We start from the raw sequence: 24162 nt of genomic DNA on the forward strand, positions 1-24162 counted from the left end.
ACTGACACTGGTTTGTTTGTGGTGTATATCTACAGTGTGAATTACACCAGGCATTATATACTGAGTGTACAAAACATTAGGAACACCTGCTCTTTCCATGATAAAGACTGACCTGGTGAATCCAGGTAAAAGATATGATCCCTTATTGATGTTAGGAAACATATACACTATCTCAACAGGGTTACAAGACAACATCCATCCATTCAACCATAATATAGCCACTGCTATTGAATTAATCATCCCATTGGAACATATCACAGCAGTGCAAAACCCCAAACCAATCAACAAAACTCTCCATTCCAAACATATCCATTATTGATGTCACTTGTTAAATTCACTTAAATCAGTGTAGATGAAGGGGAGGAGACAGGTTATAGAAGGATTTTTAAGCCATGAGACAACTGAGAAATGGATTGTGAATGTGTGCCATTCAGAGTGTGAATGGACAAAACAAAATATTTAAGTGCCTTTGAACGGGATATGGTAGTAGGTGCCAGGCCCACCGGTTTGTGTCAAGAACTACGATGCTGCTGAGTTTTTAACGCTCAACAATTTCCCATATGTATCAAGAATGGTCCACCCCCCAAAGGACATTCAGCCAACTTGACACAACTGTGGGAAGCATTGGAGTAAACATGGGCCAGCATCCCTGTGGAACGTTTTCGACACCGTGTAGTCCATGCACTGACAAATTGAGGCTGTTCTGAGGACAAAGGGGGGTGCAATTAGGAAGGTGTTCCTAATGTTTTGTACACTCAGTGACTTGAAAACCTTATTGAATTTAGGCCTACGGCAGTGTTGAATTGTGTCAGATATTTTAGATTTCATTTTAGTCATTTCAACCTTCATGGTTTTAGTTATTATCAGTCAACTAAAACTCTGGACAATTTTCATCTTGTTTTAGTCACTGTTATGTTAATCACATTTTCCTCATTTATTTGACCTCCAACTTCTATGTGCACATTAAGATAGCCTTGTCTAACTAGGCCTTCTATCCAGGGGTGGCAGGTAGCCTAGTGGTTAGAGCGTTGGGTCAGTAACTGAAAGGTTGCTGTATCGAATCCCTGAGCTGACAAGGTAAATATCTGTTGTTCTGCCCCTGAGCAAGGCCACTGTTCCCCAGGAGCCATGGATGTTGATTAAGGCAGCCCCATGCACCTCTCTGATTCAGAAGGGTTGGTTTAAATGCGGAAGACACATTTCAGTTCTACAACTGACAAGGTCTTTCCCTTGTATTGTTGGCAACATTGCTATTGGTTACAGGTTAAACCATTTAGGCCTACAGTTTTTCTCCACCTTGTGATGAGGTAAATGACAGTGATTCCCTTAAAAGGGGAGAATCTGAGCATTTCCAACAATGCTAGAATTATTACTGTACTCCTAATATTCAGCAAATAGCTTTAGTATTTCCAAACGGGAAAAAGAAAATTGGAAAAAAGCTTAAACAGCCAATATGAAAGTAAGAGACAGTAAACTGTCACTTTCTGACCATAGTTCTTGTGTGTTTTACTTGTTTTAGTGTTGGTCAGGACGTGAGCTGGGTGGGCATTCTATGTTGTGTGTCTAGTTTGTCCATTTCTATGTATGCCTGATATGGTTCTCAATCAGAGGCAGGTGTTTGTCATTGTCTCTGATTGGGAACCATATTTAGGTGGCTTGTTTTGTGTTGGGGTTTGTGGGTGGTTGTTTCCTGTCTTTGTGTTCGTTTCACCAGCGAGGACTGTTTCGGTTTGCCACGTTTGTTATTTTTGTATTTTGTAAGTGTTCACGTTATTCGTCTTTATTAAATCATGTTGAGCACACACTACGCTGCGTCTTGGTCCAATCCCTGCTACACCTCCTCTTCAGACGAAGAGGAGGAAGGCTGCCGTTACATAAACATTATTGTTACAATTGAAATGTCTGTAGATACTGTATATCAGCTCAATCAGCCTGTTTAACTAAAAGAGGTTTGCATTATATTCTGCAAAGGTATGCTTGCTTCTGATTGGACAAAACAGATGAAAAGGAGCTTCCTGTCAAATTGAATGTCCATTAGTCTCGCATGGAATTCTCCTCTTGTCATCTCAAATGAAAAGTCACTTAGAATAGTTGTCTTTTTTTCCATGGCATCTCGTCTCGTTATCGTCATTCGTTTTCGTCAGGAGAAATAGGTCGTTGACTAATATTTTTCGACTTAGTTATTCTTGACAAAATTAACACTGGCCTACGGGAGTCTACATCTGAAGCAGGTAGGTATACAGACAGAGACGTTTCTTCTAATATTTATTTTAACCCAAAGCTGGATATAAAATGTTAACAGTCAAGGAGGGACTCTGTAACATTGAGGAATAGAATCACTAATATGACCAGATATATAACATCAAGCTACAGAGCCGGGCCAGGTAAACATACAGTAATCATAGCCAGGGGTGTCTGGCATTTGCTCTTTATCAATACTACAAGAACATTGCCTCCAGGGTACCATACCTGAACAAATCCCACAGTAACCCCAGTGTTTAGGAAATCAACCCCATTATGAGAGAGGGATTACCTAATAAAGAGAGAGAGATTGTTAGCTTACCTGTTGCTCTCTTGTAGAGTCTCACTGCCCTTCCTCCAGGAGATCCCACCCCAGGGGGACATTTTGGGCCTGCACTCCATCAGCACATCTCCTCCCTCCTTCACCATTGTGTGGCTCCTCAGCTGGTTCTGGGAGAAATCTGGGGCAACAGCTAAGACAACACATGCATGTTAAAAACTCAACACTTCCTTCCCCTTTACTTTTTAAGTCTAACTTTCAACATGTATGACATGAGCGTAAAGACATGAGTTTATCCTGAACACATGACCTGAACTAGGAGAACCTCAGGGCCTTAGTATACTGGGTCCAGAGTCTTTCCTGGTGATGTCACAGGAAATAACAACATCTACATCAAGGGTATAGTCATTGTCATTGCCATTGGCCAGACCTAGATATAGTCATTGTCATTGGCCAGACCTAGAGATAGTCATTGTCATTGGCCAGACCTAGAGATGGTCATTGTCATTGGCCAGACCTAGATATAGTCATTGTCATTGGCCAGACCTAGAGATAGTCATTGTCATTGGCCAGAGCTAGAGATAGTCATTGTCATTGGCCAGACCTAGAGAAAGTTATTGTCATTGGCCAGAGCTAGAGATGGTCATTGTCATTGCCCAGACCTAGAGATAGTCATTGTCATTGGCCAGAGCTAGAGATAGTCATTGTCATTGGCCAGAGCTAGAGATAGTCATTGTCATTGGCCAGAGCTAGAGCAGGTCTTAGCCAGTGTAAATAAGGCTCAAGGAGATTACTAAACTCCACACTCCAGCTTGTATGGACTAGACAGAGAGTGAGTCAAAGGCAGACATGTTGAAAAAAAGCACAAAACAAAAAAATAATTATGCAATGGTACGTTATCTGTATAACCCCTAAAGGTTTTAATACACCCGTGCATGGCTGCTGTCTACTTCAAAGTGAGGCGTGTAATGTGTTGAGTAGAAATGGCAGGGAAGGAAGGAGAGTGCAACACACTGCACTCCTTAAAAAACAGGGAATCCTTTTCTAAGAAAAACAAATGGAAAATGTCATGTCTGTTTTGCAGCTCAAATTAGTTCTATGATGATCATCTCCTTTTCTCTCCAGGATCCTCCCTCCCTTTGCTTTTATAAAGCACTTCAATTAGTGCCAGGGGCTGTCAATGACGTTTTTACCTCCTCCACGTTTAATTCAACCTGGGAACTTTGGCTGTGTTGGATCTAATTCCAATCAATGGCAAAACAATGATGAAGAGTGGTGGGAGATGGGTTTCGAGAGGGAGAGCTGGAGGCCAGCCCTGTGCCAGGGAACAGGGTCCTGAGTAACAGGACTGACAGGGTAGATGGGTGGGACTGGGGAGCACAGTGGCATGGCCATACATCAACAGCACCCCAGTGCATTCATCTTTTAATGAATGCCTTTTAATTAGGAGGCAATCACAGAGAAGCTAGAGGTCACACTGCGATGGTAGAGAGCGGAAAAACAAACTAGCTATGACACTAAAACATGCACACAACAAACGTGCATACTGTACAACATACAATACATGCACCGCTATGTAGGCTGTCAGGCACGTACACCCCCACACCTTGTATTGCCTTACCTATGACTTTGAGCTCTGCATTGGAGTAGACCTCCCCATGCTTGTTTCCAGCCACACATTGATACATTCCAATATCGGACAGCGTCAGTCGGCTGATTGACAACAGCCCATTGGCAACCTGTATGCGCTCCTATGAACAGAGAGACAGAGACATGCTTTTTGATATGCCTTATTGCGATTGCTCATTTACATAAAAGCATGCAGCCAATGTGCCAGTGAATTATAGTGTGGCAGTGACGAACGTGGCAATAAATCTAGGTTTTCATCACTAATGGAGGGAGGGGGTTGGGTGGAGGGAGGCAGGCTAGCAGAAAATGACCCTAATCAATCTGCATGTTTATGAGAGTGGAATAAAACCATGCCCTATTTATATCTCTGGCTGCACCAATGGACCTGTTTCCCCTTCAGCATGAGGACTGGATGTGAGGATTAGGAATATCTTATCAGAGCTATGCTGCATGTGAAAATTGGTTTCCTGATAGGTACAGTATGCCCTATACATACTAAGTACTGTATGTATGCTGTTATGTACACCACAGATCCCACACTGCACTGAGCCACTGTGAATAGCAGATTCCTGCCATCTTAGTGAAGGAGATACAGCTCTTGTGACTGGCCCATCAAAATCAACAGGCGTATTAGCCTAGGTGGGTTATATGCACTAAAACCCAGACACTTAGCATCTTTATCGTCAAGGTATGTTTACATATTTGAACTTCAGCCACACCATATATAAAATCGACCACACACCCATGCAATCTCCATAGACAAACATTGGCAATAGGATGGCCTTACTGAAGAGCTCAGAGACTTTCAACATGGTACCATCATATGATGCCACCTTTCCAACAAGTCAGTTGATCAAATTTCTGCCCTGCTAGAGCTGCCCTGGTCAACTGTAAGTGCTGTTATTGTGAAGTGGAAATGTCTAGGAACAACAACGGCTCAGCCGCGAAGTGGTAGGCCACACAAGCTCATAGAACGGGACTGCCGAGTGCGTAGTACGTAAAAATCGTTTGTCCTCGGTTGCAACACTCACTACCGAGTTCCAAGCTGCCTCTGGAAGCGCTGTCAGCACAATAACTGTTTGTCAGGAGCTTCATGAAATTAGTTTCCATGGCCAACAAGCCTAAGATCAAAATGGAATGGTGTAAAGCTCGCCGTCATTGGAATCTGAAGCAGTGGAAACGCGTTCTTTGAAGTGATTAATCACGCATCACCATCTGACAGTCCGACGACCGAATCTAGGTCTGGCGGATGCCAGGAGAACGCTACCTGCCCCAACTGTAAAGTTTGGTGTAGGAGGAATAATGGTCTGTGGCTGTTTTTCATGGTTTGGGCTAGGCCCCTTAGTTCCAGTGAAGGGAAATCGTAATGCTACAGCATACAATAACATTCTAGACAATTCTCTGCATCCAACTTTGTGGCAGCAGTTTGGGGAAGACCCTTTCCTGTTTCAGCATGACAATGCCCTCGTGCACAAAGCGAGGTCCATACAGAAATGGTTTAACGAGATTGGTGTGGAAGAACTTGACTGGCCTGCACAGAGCCCTGACCTCAACCCCATCAAACACCTTTGGGATAAATTGGAACGCCGACTGCGAGCCAATCCTAATCGCCTAACATCATTGCCCGACCTGACTAATGCTCTTGTGGCTGAATGGAAGCAAATTCCCGCAGCAATGTTCCAACATCTAGTGGAAAGCCTTCCCAGACGAGTGGAGGCTGTTATAGCAGCAAAGGGGGGGACCAACTCCATGTTAATGCCCATGATTTTGGAATGAGATGTTCGACAAGCAGGTGTCCACATACTTTTGGCCACGGAGTGTCTATTCCCAGAACAGCATTAAAGCCGACACCAGTTTTTAAGGGTAGGGCTTTTTGTCAGTGCACTACTCGTTTTTAAGGGAAGGGCTTTTTGTCAGTGCACTTTGTGCTGCATGCCCTTCATCTTCTCTGTTTTCAAAAGGCTTACCATTAATGTCATTAAAGCACATTTCCATAGGGGTGTCAGCTTGGTGTGGCTCCAGTCTGACGGGATTAAGGTACTGTCACATGAAAAGAGGAGCTGTCCTCATTGAAACATCAGTAGCTAAGCCTGTGTTTGAGCAGGTTGCGTTGTGAATTTCGATGATGCTCAGTGATTTGCCGCTAGCTAGATGCACAGGGGCGAATGTGCCTGCTGGCAGGAGCGGCAGAATGGTGGTGGCTTATATCGGTCTTTGTGTGGAAAGCACTCCATTTACGGGCTGCTATTAATTAAGCATGACATTCCTCTTAAATCAGCAGTTTTTTATGCGGGGACCTGGGGGGACCATCTGCACAACTTCTGCTGAAAGGAAATGATTGGCAATGTCATTGCCAACACTACCGGGTCACTTCATTTGATATAGGAGAGTATAAACAACAAGCCATATGACTCGATTGATGTCACAAACAAACGTCTGTCATGGCGGTTTATGAGATGCATTGGTGTTTAATTGTTGTCCATTTCGGCAGGTATGAGAAATACATTTGCGTTACTGACAGTATCAGAACTATTAATACCCTACTGTGTACCCATGCACTTTAACTACAGATCAAACTTGGGAAGTTAGCTTACACTTTATCTGGATAGTCCCATATAGATGATCTACAGATGGTCATACTATCACCAAATGATCTGCTGATCAGCAACTGCTTGCTAAGGTAACAGTTAAGGTTAGGTTTAGGTTAGATCAAGGGTTAGGGTAAGGGTTAAGGTTAGTAGATACTGTAGTTAGTTGGAATGTTGTTGAAAGTTATTGAACATCTACTGAACATCTACAAGCCATCCACTTGGGATTAGCCAAATAAAGTGTCGCCGGAAGTTATTTGAAAAATGAACGTAATATCATAAGCCATTGCAGTCAGCTCAAATGTCCAAATGAGCAGGAGAAGCAGAAAAGGTCCCCATTGATTTACTGTAATGAATCTCTGCGCGTGGTATATCTTCCCCATTCCTGCTCTCCCTCCAACAGTTATTAGATTGATGAGGCTGCACCATTTGATAGGGAAATTTCAAACAATGGACCAACTCTGCTTGATTCATCTATTAATTGAAGTGCATTACTAATCCTCCCATTTATTATGTCCATATTAAGGAAATCCTACTCCAAAATGAACACTGTCAGTGTCTAACCTCTTATCACAGATACTGTAGGGCTGTGGCGGACATGACATTTTGTCAACTGGTTATTGTCATGCAAAAGGCTGCCGGTCTCACGGTAATTGACAATTAATTAACATAAACACATTTAGCATCTCCAGGCCTCCATGCATGCAATCCGCATACAGGTCTCTGATGCACGCCTTTGGAACATCTACATTTAAAAAAGTAAAATAAATCTATGTATTATACACCATCAAAATGAATGCATTATTTATTTTAGGCAGGACTAAAGAAATATGATACTATATGAAGAAAATGTAATTCCGAAAAACAAAATATGAGTTGGCCTATGTGCCATAGGCTGTATGCTTGTTCATTTAGCAGACAAGATATCCTTTTCTCAATAGGGGGTGCTGTTTTCACTTTGTAAAAATTTCGTTCCCAAATTAAACTGCCTCGTACTCAATTCTTGCTCGTACAATATGCATATTATTATTACTATTGGATAGAAAACACTCTCTAGTTTCTAAAACCGTTTGAATTATATCTGTGAGTAAAACAGAACTCAAGTTGGAGCAAACTTCCTGTGAGGAAGTGAGAAATCTGAAATCAGGCAGGCTGTTCTGGGGTCAGTTTATTAATTTGTATGTCTTCTATTGGTCGAGATGCACTGCATACGCCTTCCCCTAGATGTCAGCAAATAGTGAGAATTGGAACGGAGTTGCTAGGCAGATCTGAGGCCATATAAAGGGTCTTGGAACGTGGGGTGCAGTCTTTTCAACATTCGCCATGACGCAAGACAGACCTCAGGATGGCGTTCTGGAAAGCTCCCGTTATAGGCCTTAGATATATCCGGCTCTGATTTTATTCGATATAGGTGTTAAAGACATCATAATGTTGTTATTTTAAACCGAGTTATATCAGTTTATATCAGTATATTGCGATTTTCGGATATTTCTTTGTGCTGCGTTATAGTGAGTTGGGCACGTCTTCGCCACATGGCTAATGTTTACTGCTAATTCCAAAGTTGAAGGCGACAATCTACAACCGAGCAACGATTCCTCTGGACAAAGGACAACTTGCCCAAGATTCTGATGGGAGCTCATCAAAAAGTAAGAAGTATTTATGATGTTAATTCGTTGTTCTGTTGAAAAATGTCAAACTACTATTCCGCCATTAATTTTGGTGCGGTCTCGCTTTAACGCGATGTGGTAGTCGTAGTAACGTTAATTTTAAAAATCTAACACAACGGTTGCATTAAGAACTAATGTATCTTTCATTTGCTGTCCAACCTGTATTTTTTAGTCAAGTTTATGATTAGTTACTGATTAGATTAGGTGCCTCTCCCAAGATTTCTCCCGACATTTTGTTGGCAGCTGTAACGGCTGCTCTCCTCCTCTTCGTCTGAAGAGGAGAAGCATGGGTCGGACCAATACGCATCGAGGTATGCAGTCATAATGAATTTATTTAAATGATAGACAAACACGAAACACTTGAGAATATACAAAATAACAAACGCAGTCAACAGACCTGAACAAACGAACTTACATGACACGAAGAGCTTACGTTTCCCCCTACGACTGACCACCCTCCTATTCCACCCACTTAATTTTTTGGGTAACATCGAGACAAGGGGCAGCACCGGGACAAGGGACAGCACCGGGATAGAAAGGATCAGGTCAGGATAGAGAGGTAGCTCAGGATAGAGGGGCAACTCCGGACTGAAGGGCAGCTCCGGACAGAGAGACAGCTCTGGACTGAGGGGCAGTTCTGGATTACTGGCAGCTCTGGGCTGGCTGACGGCTCTGGACGCTCGTGGCTGGCTGACGGCTCTGGACGCTCGTGGCTGGCTGACGGCTCTGGACGCTCGTGGCTGGCTGACGGCTCTGGACGCTCGTGGCTGGCTGACGGCTCTGGACGCTCATGGCTGGCTGACGGCTCTAGACGCTCATGGCTGGCTGACGGCTCTGGACGCTCATGGCTGGCTGACGGCTCTGGACGCTCATGGCTGGCTGACGGCTCTGGACGCTCATAGCTCGCTGACGGCTCTGGACGCTCATGGCTCACTGGCGGCTCTGGCAGATCCTGTCTGGTTGGTGGCTCTGGCAGATCCTGTCTGGTTGGCGGCTCTGGCAGATCCTGTCTGGTTGGCGGCTCTGGCAGATCCTGTCTGGTTGGCGGCTCTGGCAGATCCTGTCTGACGAATGGCTCTAGCGGCTCCTGACTGACGAACGGCTCTGACGGCTCGGGACAGACGGGCAGCTCTAATGGCTCGGGGCAGACGGATGGCTCAGACGGCGCTGGGGAGACGGATGGCTCAGACGGCGCTGGTGAGACGGATGGCTCAGACGGCGCTGGGCTGGAGACACGCACTTCAAGGCTAGTGCGGGGAACAGGGACAGGGCACACTGACCTCTCGAAGTGCACTATAGGCCTGGTGCGTGGTACCGGCACTGGTGGCACCGGGCTGAGGGCACGCACATCAGGACGAGTACGGGGAGAAGGAACAGTGTGTACAGGGCTCTGGAGACGCACAGGAGGCTTAGTGCGTGGTGCCGGAACTGGAGGCACTGGGCTGGAGACACGCACCATAGGGAGAGTGCGTGGAGGAGGAACAGGGCTCTGGAAACGCACTGGAAGCCTGGTGCGTGGAGTAGGCACTGGTAGTACTGGGCTGGGGTGGGAAAGTGGCGCCGGAAATACCGGACCGTGCAGGCGTACTGGTTCCCTTGAACACCGAGCCTGCCCAACCTTACCTGGTTGAATGCTCCCCGTCGCCCGACCAGTGCGGGGAGGTGGAATAACCCGCACCGGGCTATGTAGGCGAACCGGGGACACCATGCGTAAGGCTGGTGCCATGTATGCCGGCCCGAGGAGACGCACTGGAGACCAGACGCGTTGAGCCGGCATCATGGCACCTGGCTCAATGCCCAATCTAGCCCTACCAGTGCGGGGAGGTGGAATAACCCGCACCGGGCTATGAACACGTACAGGAGACACCGTGCGCTCTACTGCGTAACACGGTGTCTGCCCGTACTCCCGCTCTCCACGGTTAGCCTGGGAAGTGGGCGCAGGTCTCCTACCTGCCCTTGGCCCACTACCTCTTAGCCCCCCCCCAATAAATTTTTGGGGTTTCTTCTCGGGCTTCCTTGCTAGCCGTGTACCTTCATATCTCCGGTCTTGAGCTTGATTCTCCGGCTTCCAGCCTTGCTTCCTTGCTGCCTCCTCATATCGCCGCCTCTCTGCTTTCGCTGCCTCCAGCTCAGCTTTGGGACGGCGATATTCTCCCGGCTGTGCCCAAGGTCCTTTTCCATCCAGCTCGTCCTCCCAAGTCCAGTAGTCCTGTGTATTCCACTGCTCGAACATACGCTGCTTGGTTCTGATTCGGTGGGTGGTTCTGTAACGGCTGCTCTCCTCCTCTTCGTCTGAAGAGGAGAAGCATGGGTCGGACCAATACGCATCGAGGTATGCAGTCATAATGAATTTATTTAAATGATAGACAAACACGAAACACTTGAGAATATACAAAATAACAAACGCAGTCAACAGACCTGAACAAACGAACTTACATGACACGAAGAATGCACGAACAGGAAAATAGACTACACAAAAACCGAACGAACAAACATACCGAAACAGTCCCGTGTGGCGCAACATACACTGACAAGGAAGACACAGGAGACAACCACCCACCACAAACAAAGTGAAAACACCTACCTTAATATGATTCTCAATCAGAGGAGATGATAACCACCTGCCTCTAATTGAGAACCATATCAGGTACCCAAAACCAACATAGAAACAGAAAACATAGACTGCCCACCCAAACTCACGTCCTGACCAACTAACACATACAAAAACTAACAGAAAACAGGTCAGGAACGTGACAGCAGCTTGGCTACTATTCTCATTGTATAACCACGATTTGTGCCGCTAAATATGCACATTTTCGAACAAACTCTATATGTATTGTGTAATATGATGTTACAGGACTGTCATCTGAAGAAGTTTGAGAAGGTTAGTGAAAAAATTAATATATTTTGCTGGTTTATTCGTTATCGCTATTGTTGGCTTGAATCAATGCTGTTGTGTGGTTGGCTATTGTAGTAAGCTAATATAATGCTATATTGTGTTTTCGCTGTAAAACACTTAAAAAATCTGAAATATTGGCTGGATTCACAAGATCTTTGTCTTTCATTTGCTGTACGCTGTGTATTTTTCATAAATGTTTTATGATGAGTATTTAGGTAATTCACGTTGGTCTCTGTAGTTATTCTAGTTGCTTTGGTGAGAGTTGTGATGGTGGCTGCAATGTAAAACTATGATTTATACCTGAAATATGCACATTTTTCTAACAAAACATATGCTATACAATAAATATGTTATCAGACTGTCATCTGATGAAGTTGTTTCTTGGTTAGTGACTATTTATATCTTTATTTGGTCGAAATTGTGATAGCTACCTATGCAGGAAAAAAATGGTGGAAAAAAAAGTTGTGTCTTTTGCTATCGTGGTTAGCTAATAGAAATACATATTGTGTCTTCACTGTAAAACATTTTAAAAATCAGAAATGATGGCTGGATTCACAAGATGTGTATCTTTCATCTGGTGTCTTGGACTTGTGATTTAATGATATTTAGATGCTAGTATTTACTTGTGACGCTATGCTAGGCTATGCTAGTCAGCTTTTTTACTGATGGGGGTGCTCCCGGATCCGGGATTGTGTGCAAGTAGAAGTTAAGCTTATAAATCCTGTGCCATTTTTTTTGTATTATATGATTTTATAGTAAGAAGAATATACCGTGCCTACAGAATGTATTCATACCACTTGACTTTTTCCTCATTTTGTTGTGTAATGGATTAACGTGAGATTTTTGTTGTTACTGGCCTACACACAATACTCCATAATGTCTGAGTGGAATTACGTTTTTCTAAATGTTTTCAAATGTCTTGATTCAAAAATGCCTTGAGAAAATATCTATTCAACCCCTTTGTTATGGCAAGCCTAAATAAGTTCAGGAGTCATTTTTGGGGGGGAGGGGATATTCTGCAGAACCCTCAGCACCCCTACAGTGTCTTGCAAAAGTATTCATCCCCCTGGGCAATTTTCCTATTTTGTTTCATTACAACCTGTAATTTAAATGGATTTCTATTTTGATTTCATGTAATGGACATACATAAAATAGTCCAAATTGGTGAAGTGAAATGAAAAAAAGAACTTGTTTCAAAAAATTCTAAAACATAAAAAACAGAAAAGTGGTGCGTACATATGTATTTATCCTGTTTGCTATGAAGCTCCTAAATAAGATCTGGTGCAACCAATTACCTTCAGAAGTCACATAATTAGTGAAATAAAGTCCACCTGTGTGCATTCTAAGTATCACATGATCTGTCACATGATCTCAGTATATATACACCTGTTCTGAAAGGCCCCAGAGTCTGCAACACCACTAAGCAAGGGGCACCACCAAGCAAGCGACACCATGAAGACCAAGGAGCTCTCCAAACAGGTCAGGGACAAAGTTGTGGACAAGTACAGATCAGGGTTGGGTTATAAAAAAAATATCCAAAACTTTGAACATCCCACGGAGCACCATTAAATCCATTATAAAAAAAAGAAAGAATATGGCACCACAACAAACCTGCCAAGAGAGGACCGCCCACCAAAACTCACAGACCAGGCAAGGAGCGCATTAATCAGAGAGGCAACAAAGAGACCACAGATAACCCTGAAGGAGCTGCAAAGCTCCACAGCGGACACTGGAGTATCTGTCCATAGGGCAACTTTGAGCCGTACACTCCACAGAGCTGGGCTTTATGGAAGAGTGTCAAGTAAAAAAACATTGCTTAAAGAAAAAAATAAGTAAACACGCTTGTTGTTTGACAAAAGGCATGTGGGAGACTCTCCAAATATATGGAAGAAGGTACTCTCGTCATATGAGAGTAAAATTTAGCTTTTTGGCCATCATGGGAAACGCTACAGTTGAAGCCAGAAGTTTACATACATCTTAGCCAAATACATTTAAACTCAGCTTTTCACAATTCCGGACATTTAATGCTAGTAAAGATTCCCTGTCTTAGGTCAGTTAGGATCACCACTTTATTTTAAGAATGTGAAATGTCAGAATAATAGCAGAAATAATTATTTAGTTCAGCTTTTATTTCTTTCATCACATTCCCAGTGGGTCAGAAGTTTACATACACTCAATTAGTATTTGGTAGCACTGCCTTTAAATTGATTAAATTGGGTAAAATTTTTCGCTTAGCCTTCCACAAGCTTCCCACAATAAGTTGGGTGAATTTTGGCCCATTCCTCCTGACAGAGCTGGTGTATCTGAGTCAGGTTTGTAGGCCTCCTTGCTCGCACACGCTTTTTCAGTTCTTCAAATTTTCTATAGGATTGAGGTCGGGGCTTTGTGATGGCCACTCAAATACCTTGACTTTGTTGTCCTTAAGCCATTTTGCCACAACTTTGTAAGTGTGCTTGCGGTCAGTGTCCATTTGGAAGACCCATTTGCTACCAAGCTTTAACTTCCTGACCGTTGTGTTACTTCAAAATATCTTCATAATTTTCCTACCTCATGATGCCATCTATTTTGTGAAGCGCACCAGTCCCTCTTGCAGCAAAGCACACCCACAACATGATGCTGCCACCCCCGTGCTTCACGGTTGGGATGGTGTTCTTCGGCTTGCAAGCCTCCCCCTTTTTCCTCCAAACATAACGATGGTCATTATGGCCAAACAGTTCTATTTTTGTGTCATCGGACCAGAGGACATTTCTCCAAAAAGTACGATCTTTGTCCCCATGTGCAGTTGCAAACCGTAGTTTTTATGGCAGTTTTGGAGCAGTGGCTTCTTCCTTGCTGAGCGGCCTTTCAGGTTATGTCGATATAGGACTCGTTTTACTGTGGATATAGATACTTTTGTATCTGTTTCCTCCAGCATCTTCACAAGGTCCTTTGCTGTAGTTCTGGGATTGATTTGCACTTTTCGCACCAAAGTACGTTAATCTCTAGGAGACAGAACGCATCTCCTTCCTGGGCGGTAGGATGGCTGCGTTGTCCCATGGTGTTTATACTGCGTTCTATTGTTTGTACAAATAAACTTGGTACTTTCAGGCGTTTGGAAATTGCTCCCAATGATGAACCAGACTTGTGGAGGTCTACAATTTTTTTTCTGAGGTCTTGGCTGATTTCTTTTGATTTTCCCATGATGTCAAGCAAAGAGGCACCTCCAATTGACACAAATTATGTAAATTACCCTAACAGAAGCTTTTAAAGCCATGACATAATTTTCTGGAATTTTCCAAGCTATTTAAAGGCACAGTCAACTTAGTGTATGTAAACTTCTGACCCATTGGGATTGTGATACAGTGAATTATAAGTGAAATAATCTGTCTGTAAACAATTGTTGGAAAAATGACTTGTGTCATGCACAAAGTAGATGTCCTAACCAACCGACTTGCCAAAACTATAGTTTGTTAACAGCTGATGTAAGAAGGCTATATAAATACATTTGATTTGATTTGATTTAACAATACATTTGTGGAGTGGTTGAAAAACGAGTTTTAATGACTCCAACCTAAGTGTATGTACACTTCCGACAGTATGTCTGGCGCATACCCAACACCTGTCATCACCCCGAGAACACCATCCCCACAGTGAAGCAAGGTGGTGGCAGCATCGTGCTGTGGGGATGTTTTTCATTGGCAGGGACTGGGAAACTTGTGCAGAATTTAAGAATTGATGGATGACGCTAAATACAGTGAAATTCTTGAGGGAAACCTGTTTCAGCCTTCCAGAGATTTGAGACTGGGACGGAGGTTCACTTTCCAAATGACCCGAAGCATACTGCTAAAGCAACACTCAAGTGTTTTAAGGGGAAACATTTAAATGTCTTGGAATGGCCTAGTCAAAGCCCAGACCTCATTCCAATTGAGAATCTGTGGTATGACTTAAAGATTGCTGTACACCAGCGGAACCCATCTAACTTGAAGGAGCTGGAGCATTTTTGCCTTGAAGAATGGGCAAAAATCCCAGTGGCTAGTTGTGCCAAGCTTATAGAGATATACCCCAAGAGACTTGAATTTGTAATTGCAGCAAAAGGTGGCTCTACAAAATATTGATTTTGGGGGGGTGAATAGATATGCACGCTCAAGTTTTCAGTTTTTTTGTCGTATTTGTTATTTGTTTGACAATAAAAAATATTTTGCATCTTCAAAGTGGTAGGCATGTTGTGTAAATCAAATGATACAAACCCCCCAAAAATCAATTTTAATTCCAGGTTGTAAGGCACCAAAATAGGAAAAATGCGATGGGGGGTGAATACTTTCGCAAGCCACTGTACTTCTCGTGGCTATGATTCAACCCGTTCAGGAGTAAAAATGCGTTTAACAAGTCACATAATAAGTTGCATGGACTCAGTCTGTGTGCAATAATAGTGTTTAACATGATTTTGAATGACTGACTCATATACAGTGGGGCAAAAAAGTATTTAGTCAGCCACCAATTGTGCAAGTTCTCCCACTTAAAAAGATGAGAGAGGCCTGTAATTTTCATCATAGGTACACTTCAACTATGACAGACAAAATGAGAAAAAAAATCCAGAAAATCACATTGTAGGATTTTTAATGAATTTATTTGCAAATTATGGTGGAAAATAAGTATTTGGTCACCTACAAACAAGCAAGATTTCTGGCTCTCACAGACCTGTAACTTCTTCTTTAAGAGGCTCCTCTGTCCTCCACTCGTTACCTGTATTAATGGCACCTGTTTGAACTTGTTATCAGTATAAAAGACACCTGTCCACAACCTCAAACAGTCACACTCCAAACTCCACTATGGCCAAGACCAAAGAGCTGTCAAAGGACACCAGAAACAAAATTGTAGACCTGCACCAGGCTGGGAAGACTGAATCTGCAATAGGTAAGCAGCTTGGTTTGAAGAAATCAACTATGGTAGCAATTATTAGGAAATGGAAGACATACAAGACCACTGATAATCTCCCTCGATCTGGGGCTCCACGCAAGATCTCACCCCGTGGGGTCAAAATGATCACAAGAACGGTGAGCAAAAATCCCAGAACCACACGGGGGGACCTAGTGAATGACCTGCAGAGAGCTGGGACCAAAGTAACAAAGCCTACCATCAGTAACACACTACGCCGCCAGGGACTCAAATCCTGCAGTGCCAGACGTGTCCCCCTGCTTAAGCCAGTACATGTCCAGGCCCGTCTGAAGTTTGCTAGAGAGCATTTGGATGATCCAGAAGAAGATTGGGAGAATGTCAGGTGAAAACAAAATATAACTTTTTGGTAAAAACTCAACTCGTCCTGTTTGGAGGACAAAGAATGCTGAGTTGCATCCAAAGAACACCATACCTACTGTGAAGCATGGGGGTGGAAACATCATGCTTTGGGGCTGTTTTTCTGCAAAGGGACCAGGACGACTGATCCGTGTAAAGGAAAGAATGAATGGGGCCATGTATCGTGAGATTTTGAGTGAAAACCTCTTTCCATCAGCAAGGGCATTGAAGATGAAATGTGGCTGGGTCTTTCAGCATGACAATGATCCCAAACACACCGCCCGGGCAACGAAGGAGTGGCTTCATAAGAAGCATTTCAAGGTCCTGGAGTGGCCTAGCCAGTCTCCAGATCTCAACCCCATAGAAAATCTTTGGAGGGAGTTGAAAGTCCGTGTTGCCCAGCAACAGCCCCAAAACATCACTGCTCTAGAGGAGATATGCATGGAGGAATGGGCCAAAATACCAGCAACAGTGTGTGAAAACCTTGTGAAGACTTACAGAAAACTTTGACCTCTGTCATTGCCAACAAAGGGTATATAACAAATGATTGAGATAAACTTTTGTTATTGACCAAATACTTATTTTCCACCATAATTTGCAAATAAATTCATTAAAAATCCTACAATGTGTTTTTCTGGATTTTTTTTTCTCATTTTGTCTGTCATAGTTGAAGTGTACATATGATGAAAATTACAGGCCTCTCTCATCTTTTTAAGTGGGAGAACTTGCACAATTGGTGGGTGACTAAATACTTTTTTGCCCCACTGTATGTACCACACACATACAATTAACTGAAAGGTCCCTCAGTCGAGCAGTACATTTCAAACACAGATTCAACCACAAAGAGGTTTTCCAATGCCTCGCAAAGAAGGGCACCTATTGGTAGATGGGTAAAACATTTAAAAGCAGACATTGAATATCCCTTTGAGCTTGGTGAAGTTATTAATTACACTTTGGATGGTGTATGAATACACCCAGTCACTACAAAGATACAAGCACCCTTCCTAACTCAGTTGCCTGAGAGGAAGGAAACCGCTTAGGGATTTCACCATGATACCAATGGTGACTTTAAAACAGTTACAGAGTTGAATGGCTGTGATAGGAGAAAACTGAGAATGGATCAACAACATAGTAGTTAATCCACAATACAAACAGAGAAAAGGGTCGGCCCAAGAATTTAACTCTGTGGCACCCCCTTAGAGACTGCCAGAGGTCCAGACAACAGGCCCTCCAATTTAATACACTGAACTCTATTTGAGAAGTAGTTGGTGAACCAGGCGAGGCAGTCATTTGAGAAGCCAAGGCTTTTGAGTCTGCCGATAAGAATGTGGTGATTGACAGAGTCGAAAGCCTTGGCCAGGTCGATGAAGACGGCTGCACAGTACTGTCTTTTATCGATGGTGGTTATGATATCGTTTAGGCTCGGAAACCAGATATCGCAAGCTCGGAAACCAGATTGCATAGTGGAGAAGGTACGGTGGGATTCGAAATGGTCGGTGATCTGTTTAACTTGGTTTTCGAAGATTTTAGAAAGGCAGGGCAGGATGGATAGAGGTCTATAACAGTTTGGGTCTAGAGTGTCTCCCCTTTTGAAGAGGGGGATGACTGCGGAAGCTTTCCAATCTTTGGTGATCTGAGACGATACGAAAGAGAGCTTGAATAGGCTAGTAATAGTGGTTGCAACAATTTTGGCAGATAATTTTAGAAAGAGAGGGTCTCGATTGTCTAGCCCAGCTGATTTGTAGGGATCCAGATTCTGTAGCTCTTTCAGAACTCCAGCTGTCTGGATTTGGGTGAAGGAGAAATGGGGGGGCTTGAGCAAGTTTCTGCAGGGGGTGGCCGGGGTAGGGGTAGCCAGGTGGAAAGCATGGCCATCCATAGAAAAATGCTTTTTGAAATGATCGATTATCGTAGATTTATCGGTGGGGACAATGTTTCCTATCCTCAGTGCAGTGGGCAGCTGGGAGGAGGTGCTCTTATTCTCCATGGACTTTACAGTGTCCCAAAACTTTTTGGAATTAGTGCTACAGGATGTAAATTTCTGTTTGAAAAAGCTAGCCTTAGCTTTCCTAACTGACTGAGTATATTGGTTCCTGATTTCCTGAAAGTTGCATATCGCGCGGGCTATTCGATGCTAATGCAGTACGCCACAGGATGTTTTGTGCTGGTCAAGGGCAGTCAAGTCTGGACTGAACCAAGGTCTATATCTGTTCTTAGTTACTTTTTTTTTAATGGGCATGTTTATTTAAGATGGAGAGGAAATCACTTTTAAAGAGCAACCAGGCATCCTCTACTGACGGGATGAGGTCAATATCTTACCAGGATACCCGGGCCAGGTCAATTAGAAAGGCCTGCTCGCGGAAGTGCTTTAGGGAGCGTTTGACAGTGATGAGGGGTGATCGTTTGACCGCGGACCCTTTACGCACGCAGGCAATGAGGCAATGATCGCTGAGATCCTGGTTGAAGACAGCAGAGGTGTATTTAGAGGGCAAGTTGGTCAGGATGGTATCTAAGAGGGTTCCCATGGTTACGGATTTAGGGTTGTACCTGGTTGGTTCCATGATAATTTGTGTGAGATTGAGGGCATCTAGCTTAGATTGTAAGACAGCCGGGGTGTTAAGCATGTCCCAGTTTAGGTCACCTAACAGTACAAACTCTGAAGATAGATGGGGGCAATCAATTCACATATGGTGTCCAGGGCACAGCTGGGGGCTGAGCTGGGGGCTGAAGGGGTGTATAACAAGCGGCAACGGTGAGAGACTTGTTTCTGGAAAGGTGGATTTTTAAAAGTAGAAGCTCGAATTGTTTAGGAACAGACCTGGATAGTATGACAGAACTCTGCAGGCTATCTCTGAAGTAAATTGCAACTCCGCCCCCTTTGGCAGTTCAATCAATCAATCAAATGTATTTATAAAGCCCTTCTTACATCAGCTGATGTCACAAAGTGTGCACAGAAACCCAGCCTAAAACCCCAAACAGCAATGTAATGCAGGTGTTGAAGCACGGTGGCTATCTTGTTCTAGTTCTATCTTGTCGGAAAATGTTATAGTTATATGTAAATTTCAGGATTTTTGGTGGCCTTCCTAAGCGGCCTTCCTAAGCCAGGATTCAGACACGGCTAGGACATCGGGTTGGCGGAGTGTGCTAAAGCAGTGAATAAAACAAACTTAGGGAGGAGGCTTCTAATGTTAACATGCATGTAACCAAGGCTTTTACGGTTACAGAAGTCAACAAATGAGAGAGCCTGGGGAATGGGAGTGGAGCTAGGCACTGCAGGGCCTGGGTTAACCTCTACATAACCAGAGGAACAGAGGAGGAGTAGGATAAGGGTACGGCTAAAGGCTATAAGAACTGGTGTAGTGCGTTCGGAACAGAGAGTAAAAGGAGCAGATTTCTGGGCACGGAAGAATAGATTCAAGGCATAATGTACAGACAAGGGTATGGTAGGATGGGAATACAGTGGAGGTAAACCTAGGCATTGAGTGATGATGAGAGAGGGTTTGTCTCTAGAGGCGCAATTTAAGCCAGGTGAGGTCACTGCATGTCTGGGGGGTGGAACAAAAGGTCTAGCTAAGGCATATTGAGCAGGGTTAGAGGCTCTACAGTGAAATAAGATAATAATCACTAACCAAAACAGCAATGGACAAGGCATATTGACATTAGGGAGAGGCATGCGTAGCCAAGTGATCATAGGGTCCAGTGAGTAGCTAGGCGAGCTGGAGACACAGTGATTCATACAGCTAGCGGGCTAGCAGAAGGGCCTTCGGGGACGTCGCGTTACGTCGGCGGACCAGTCGTGATGGATCGGTGGGGCTCCGTGTCGGCAGTAAAAGGGTCCAAGATAATTGGCAAAATCGGTATAGCCCAAGAAATTGGCTGATGGACCTCTTCAGCTAGCCGGGAGATGGCCTAGCTCAAGGCTAGCTCCAGGCTAACTGGTGCTTGCTCCGGGACAGAGACGTTAGCCAGGAGTAGCCACTCTGAGAGCAGCTAACTAGCTGCAATGATCCGGTGTAAAGGTTCAGAGCTTGTGGTATGAATCCGGAGATGTGGAGATGTGGTAGAGGAAAAGCAGTACGATATGCTCTAAACAGCTAGCAGGCCGTTTAGGTCACCTAACAGTACAAACTCTGAAGATAGATGGGGGGCAATCAATTCACATATGGTGTCCAGGGCACAGCTGGGGGCTGAGCTGGGGGCTGAAGGGGGTGTATAACAAGCGGCAACGGTAGCAGGCTAGCAGATGGGCCTTTAGGGAAGTCGCAACGGAGGAGCCTGCTGAAACCCCCTCGGACGGTTACGTCGGCAGACCAGTCGTGATGGATCGGCGGGGCTCCGTGTCGGCAGTAAAAGGGTCCAGGCCAGTTGGCAAACTAGGTATTGTATCCCATGAATTGGCTGATGGACCTCTTCAGCTAGCCGGGAGATGGGCGTAGCTCGACTAACTGGTGCTTGCTTCGGGACAGAGACGTTTGCCAGCTAGCGGCTATCCAGTAGCCACACGGATAGCAGCTAGCTAGCTGCGAAGATCCGGTGTAAAGGTTCAGAGCTTGTGGTATGAATCCGGAGATGTGGAGATGTGGTAGAGAAAAAGCAGTCCGATATGCTCTGGGTTGATATCGTGCTGTGCAGACTGGCAGGAATTGACCGGGCTGAGGCTGGGTGATGTCCGAGTTAACGGTGATGACCGCAAGCAGTGGATAACTGACTACTAGCTAGTAGCTAGTCAGCTGGCTAGCTTCTGATGGGGATTCTGGTTCTACATGTAAAAATAGCAGATCCGTACCACATTGGGTGAGGCGGATTGCAGGAGAGTATGTTCAGTCCGTAGATGGGAATTGAGATTAAAAAATAATCCAAAAATGTATATGAAAAATATACGAAGAAAATGGGATGGGACAAGACAACAGACGCCATCTTGGATTCTAATCAGGTACAAAGAAGACAATGAATGTTGCTGAGTGGCCGAGTTACAGTTTTGATTTCAATCTGCTTGAAAATCTATGGCAAGACCTGAAAAATGACTTCTAGCAATGATCAACAACCAATTTGACAGAGCTTGAAGAATTCTGAAAAGAATAATAGGCAAATGTTCCACAATATAGGTGTGGAAACCTCTTAGAGACTTACTGAGAAAGACTCACAGCTGTAATCGCTGCCAAAGGAGCTTCTACAAAGTATTGACTCAGGGGTGTGAATACTTATGTAAATGAGAGATACTCCTGTATTTCATTTTCAATAAATGTTTTCACTTTGTCATTATGGGGTATTGTGTGTAGATGGATGAGAAAACAACAACAATTGAAACAATTTTGAATTCAGGCTGTAACAACAAATGTGGAATAAGTCAAGCAGCACGAATATTTTCTGAAGGCACTGTAATTGAACTTATCTGAATAAAATAGAAAGGATATTTTTACCATTCCTGAGCTAGTGCTCATTTGAAGTGACTATGTTGAGAGTAAAAGTGATAACTTGAAACAGGTCCTATATGCTAGATTTAGAGTTATTTGGCAACTTTAGTTGTGAATGATACAAACCTTAGGATGTCTTAGAAATCAAAACATGGGCTGCATGATGCAACTGTTGGCTATTGATGATTTGAGAAAGTCATAAAAAAAGCTTGCGCTCTGTTCCTTGCCTCAGGCTGCACAAGCTGTTCTCTCATCAAGTGATCATTTTTACTGTATATGTTCACCAATCAGACTATTCTCAATTTAATCTAGTCTTTACCAATATGTCAAATCTGTTTTGATTTACAATGGCCCATTGTCAAATGGGCAGGAACAGGGGCAGGGGGGAAAAAAGTCATCTGTATGCACTCGAATAGCGAATGGGGACTGCTTTACCGCCTGTTTGTTTTTGAATCATGCCGGGTAGGCTACTCCATTTCACTCCACGCATCAACCACTGTTTGAGGAGCATGCAGCCTCTCCCTGCGCGAAAGGTGATATTCCACCCAAACTCTGTATGCCATGGGTTACCAACCCTGTTCCTGCAGCCAAACCAAGTGAAATCTGTTCGGGAATATCGACAGTACCATGTTTTCAAAACTAAACATTTCATTAAAGTGTTGACAGCCACTCTTTCTGTTCGCTCGAGAATTGAATGAAGGAGAGAGGGGAGGAGATGGAAACGCACAGCGGCGAGATATTCTGTCGCTAAAGGTAATTAATTATTACTAGGCTATTCAAAATCAAATACAAATTCTAAATAACTGTAGTGAATTTGTGAGGTGAGTTTTAACTTGTTTGGGACTGGCGTTCCGCTAGCGGAACTCCTCCCACATTCCACTGAAAAGGCAGAGCGCGAAATTCAAAAAATATTTTTGAGAAATATTTAACTTTCACACATTAACAAGTCCAATACAGCAAATGAAAGATACACATCTTGTGAATCCAGTGAACATGTCCGATTTTTAAAATGTATTACAGCAAAAACACCACGTATATTTATGTTAGCTCACCACCAAATACAAAAGAGGACAGACATTTTTCACAGCACCGGTAGCATGCAGGTAGCATGCACAAAGCCAACCTAACTAACCTAGAACCAACCTAACTAACCTAGAAACAACTCCCTCAGATGACAGTCCTATAACATGTTACACAATAAATCTATGTTTTGTTCAAAAAATGTGCATATTTGAGCTATAAATCAGTTTTACATTACTGCTACCATCATAGCTATAGCTACAGCTACAGTCAGAAATAGCACGGGAGTAGCCAGAGTAAATACAGACACCAACGTCAACTACCTAATTACTCATCATAAAACATTTCAGAGAAATATATGGTGGAAAGCAAATGAAAGACAAAGAACTTGTGAATACAGCCAATATTTCCGATTTTTGAAGTGTTTTACAGCGAAAACACAATATATCGTTATATTAGCTAACTACAATAGCTATCACACAACAGCATTGATTCAAGGCAAACGGTAGCGATAGCACAGTTCGACAGATATATGAACTAGCATCCCAAATTGGGTCCTTATCTTTGTTGATCTTCCATCAGAATGTTGTACAAGGGGTCCTTTGTTCAGAACCGTCTTTGTTTGGATCCAGAACGAACTATTTCCCTCTTGAATTAGCAAGCACACTGGCCGTGCGGCGCTAACCTCTCCTTCTTGAACAAATTCCTCCAACGCATCACGTCTAAAGTCCCGAATAAATTTCAATAATATAATTAAACTATATTGAAAAAACATACTTTAGGATGATATTGTGACATGTATCATGGAGACCAGACGCGTTGAGCCGGTTCATGGCACCTGGCTCAATGCTCAATCTAGCCCGGCCGATACGTGGAGCTGGAATGTACCGCACCGGGCTATGCACACGTACAGGAGACACCGTGCGCTTTACCGCATAACACGGTGTCTGCCCGTACTTTCGCTCTCCACGGTAAGCTCGGGGAGTTGGCGCAGGTCTCCTACCTGACTTCGCCACACTCCCTTGTAGCCCCCCCCCAATACATTTTTGGGCTTGACTCTCAGGCTTCCAGCCTCGCTTCCGTGCTGCCTCCTCATACCATCGCCTCTCGGCTTTAGCTGCCTCCAGCTCTTCACGAGGGCGGCGATATTCTC

At 43.9% G+C, this 24162-nt stretch overlaps 1 protein-coding gene across 3 annotated transcripts in view; it reads right to left on the minus strand.

The window, feature by feature from the left end:
* Nucleotides 1-24162, minus strand: part of LOC120064958 (contactin-4-like) — a 185370-nt gene that overhangs the window by 54049 nt on the left and 107159 nt on the right. For all 3 annotated transcript variants that reach the window (XM_039015568.1, XM_039015566.1, XM_039015567.1), the window contains exons 10-11: nt 4143-4272; nt 2564-2714 (exon numbers count right to left, since the gene is read on the minus strand). In XM_039015568.1, coding sequence (XP_038871496.1) covers nt 2564-2714; nt 4143-4272 — 281 coding nt within the window. The remainder of the gene's footprint in view (nt 1-2563; nt 2715-4142; nt 4273-24162) is intronic.

Source organism: Salvelinus namaycush, chromosome 20 (genome assembly GCF_016432855.1).
Source record: "Salvelinus namaycush isolate Seneca chromosome 20, SaNama_1.0, whole genome shotgun sequence".
NCBI classification, from domain to species: Eukaryota; Metazoa; Chordata; class Actinopteri; order Salmoniformes; family Salmonidae; genus Salvelinus; species Salvelinus namaycush.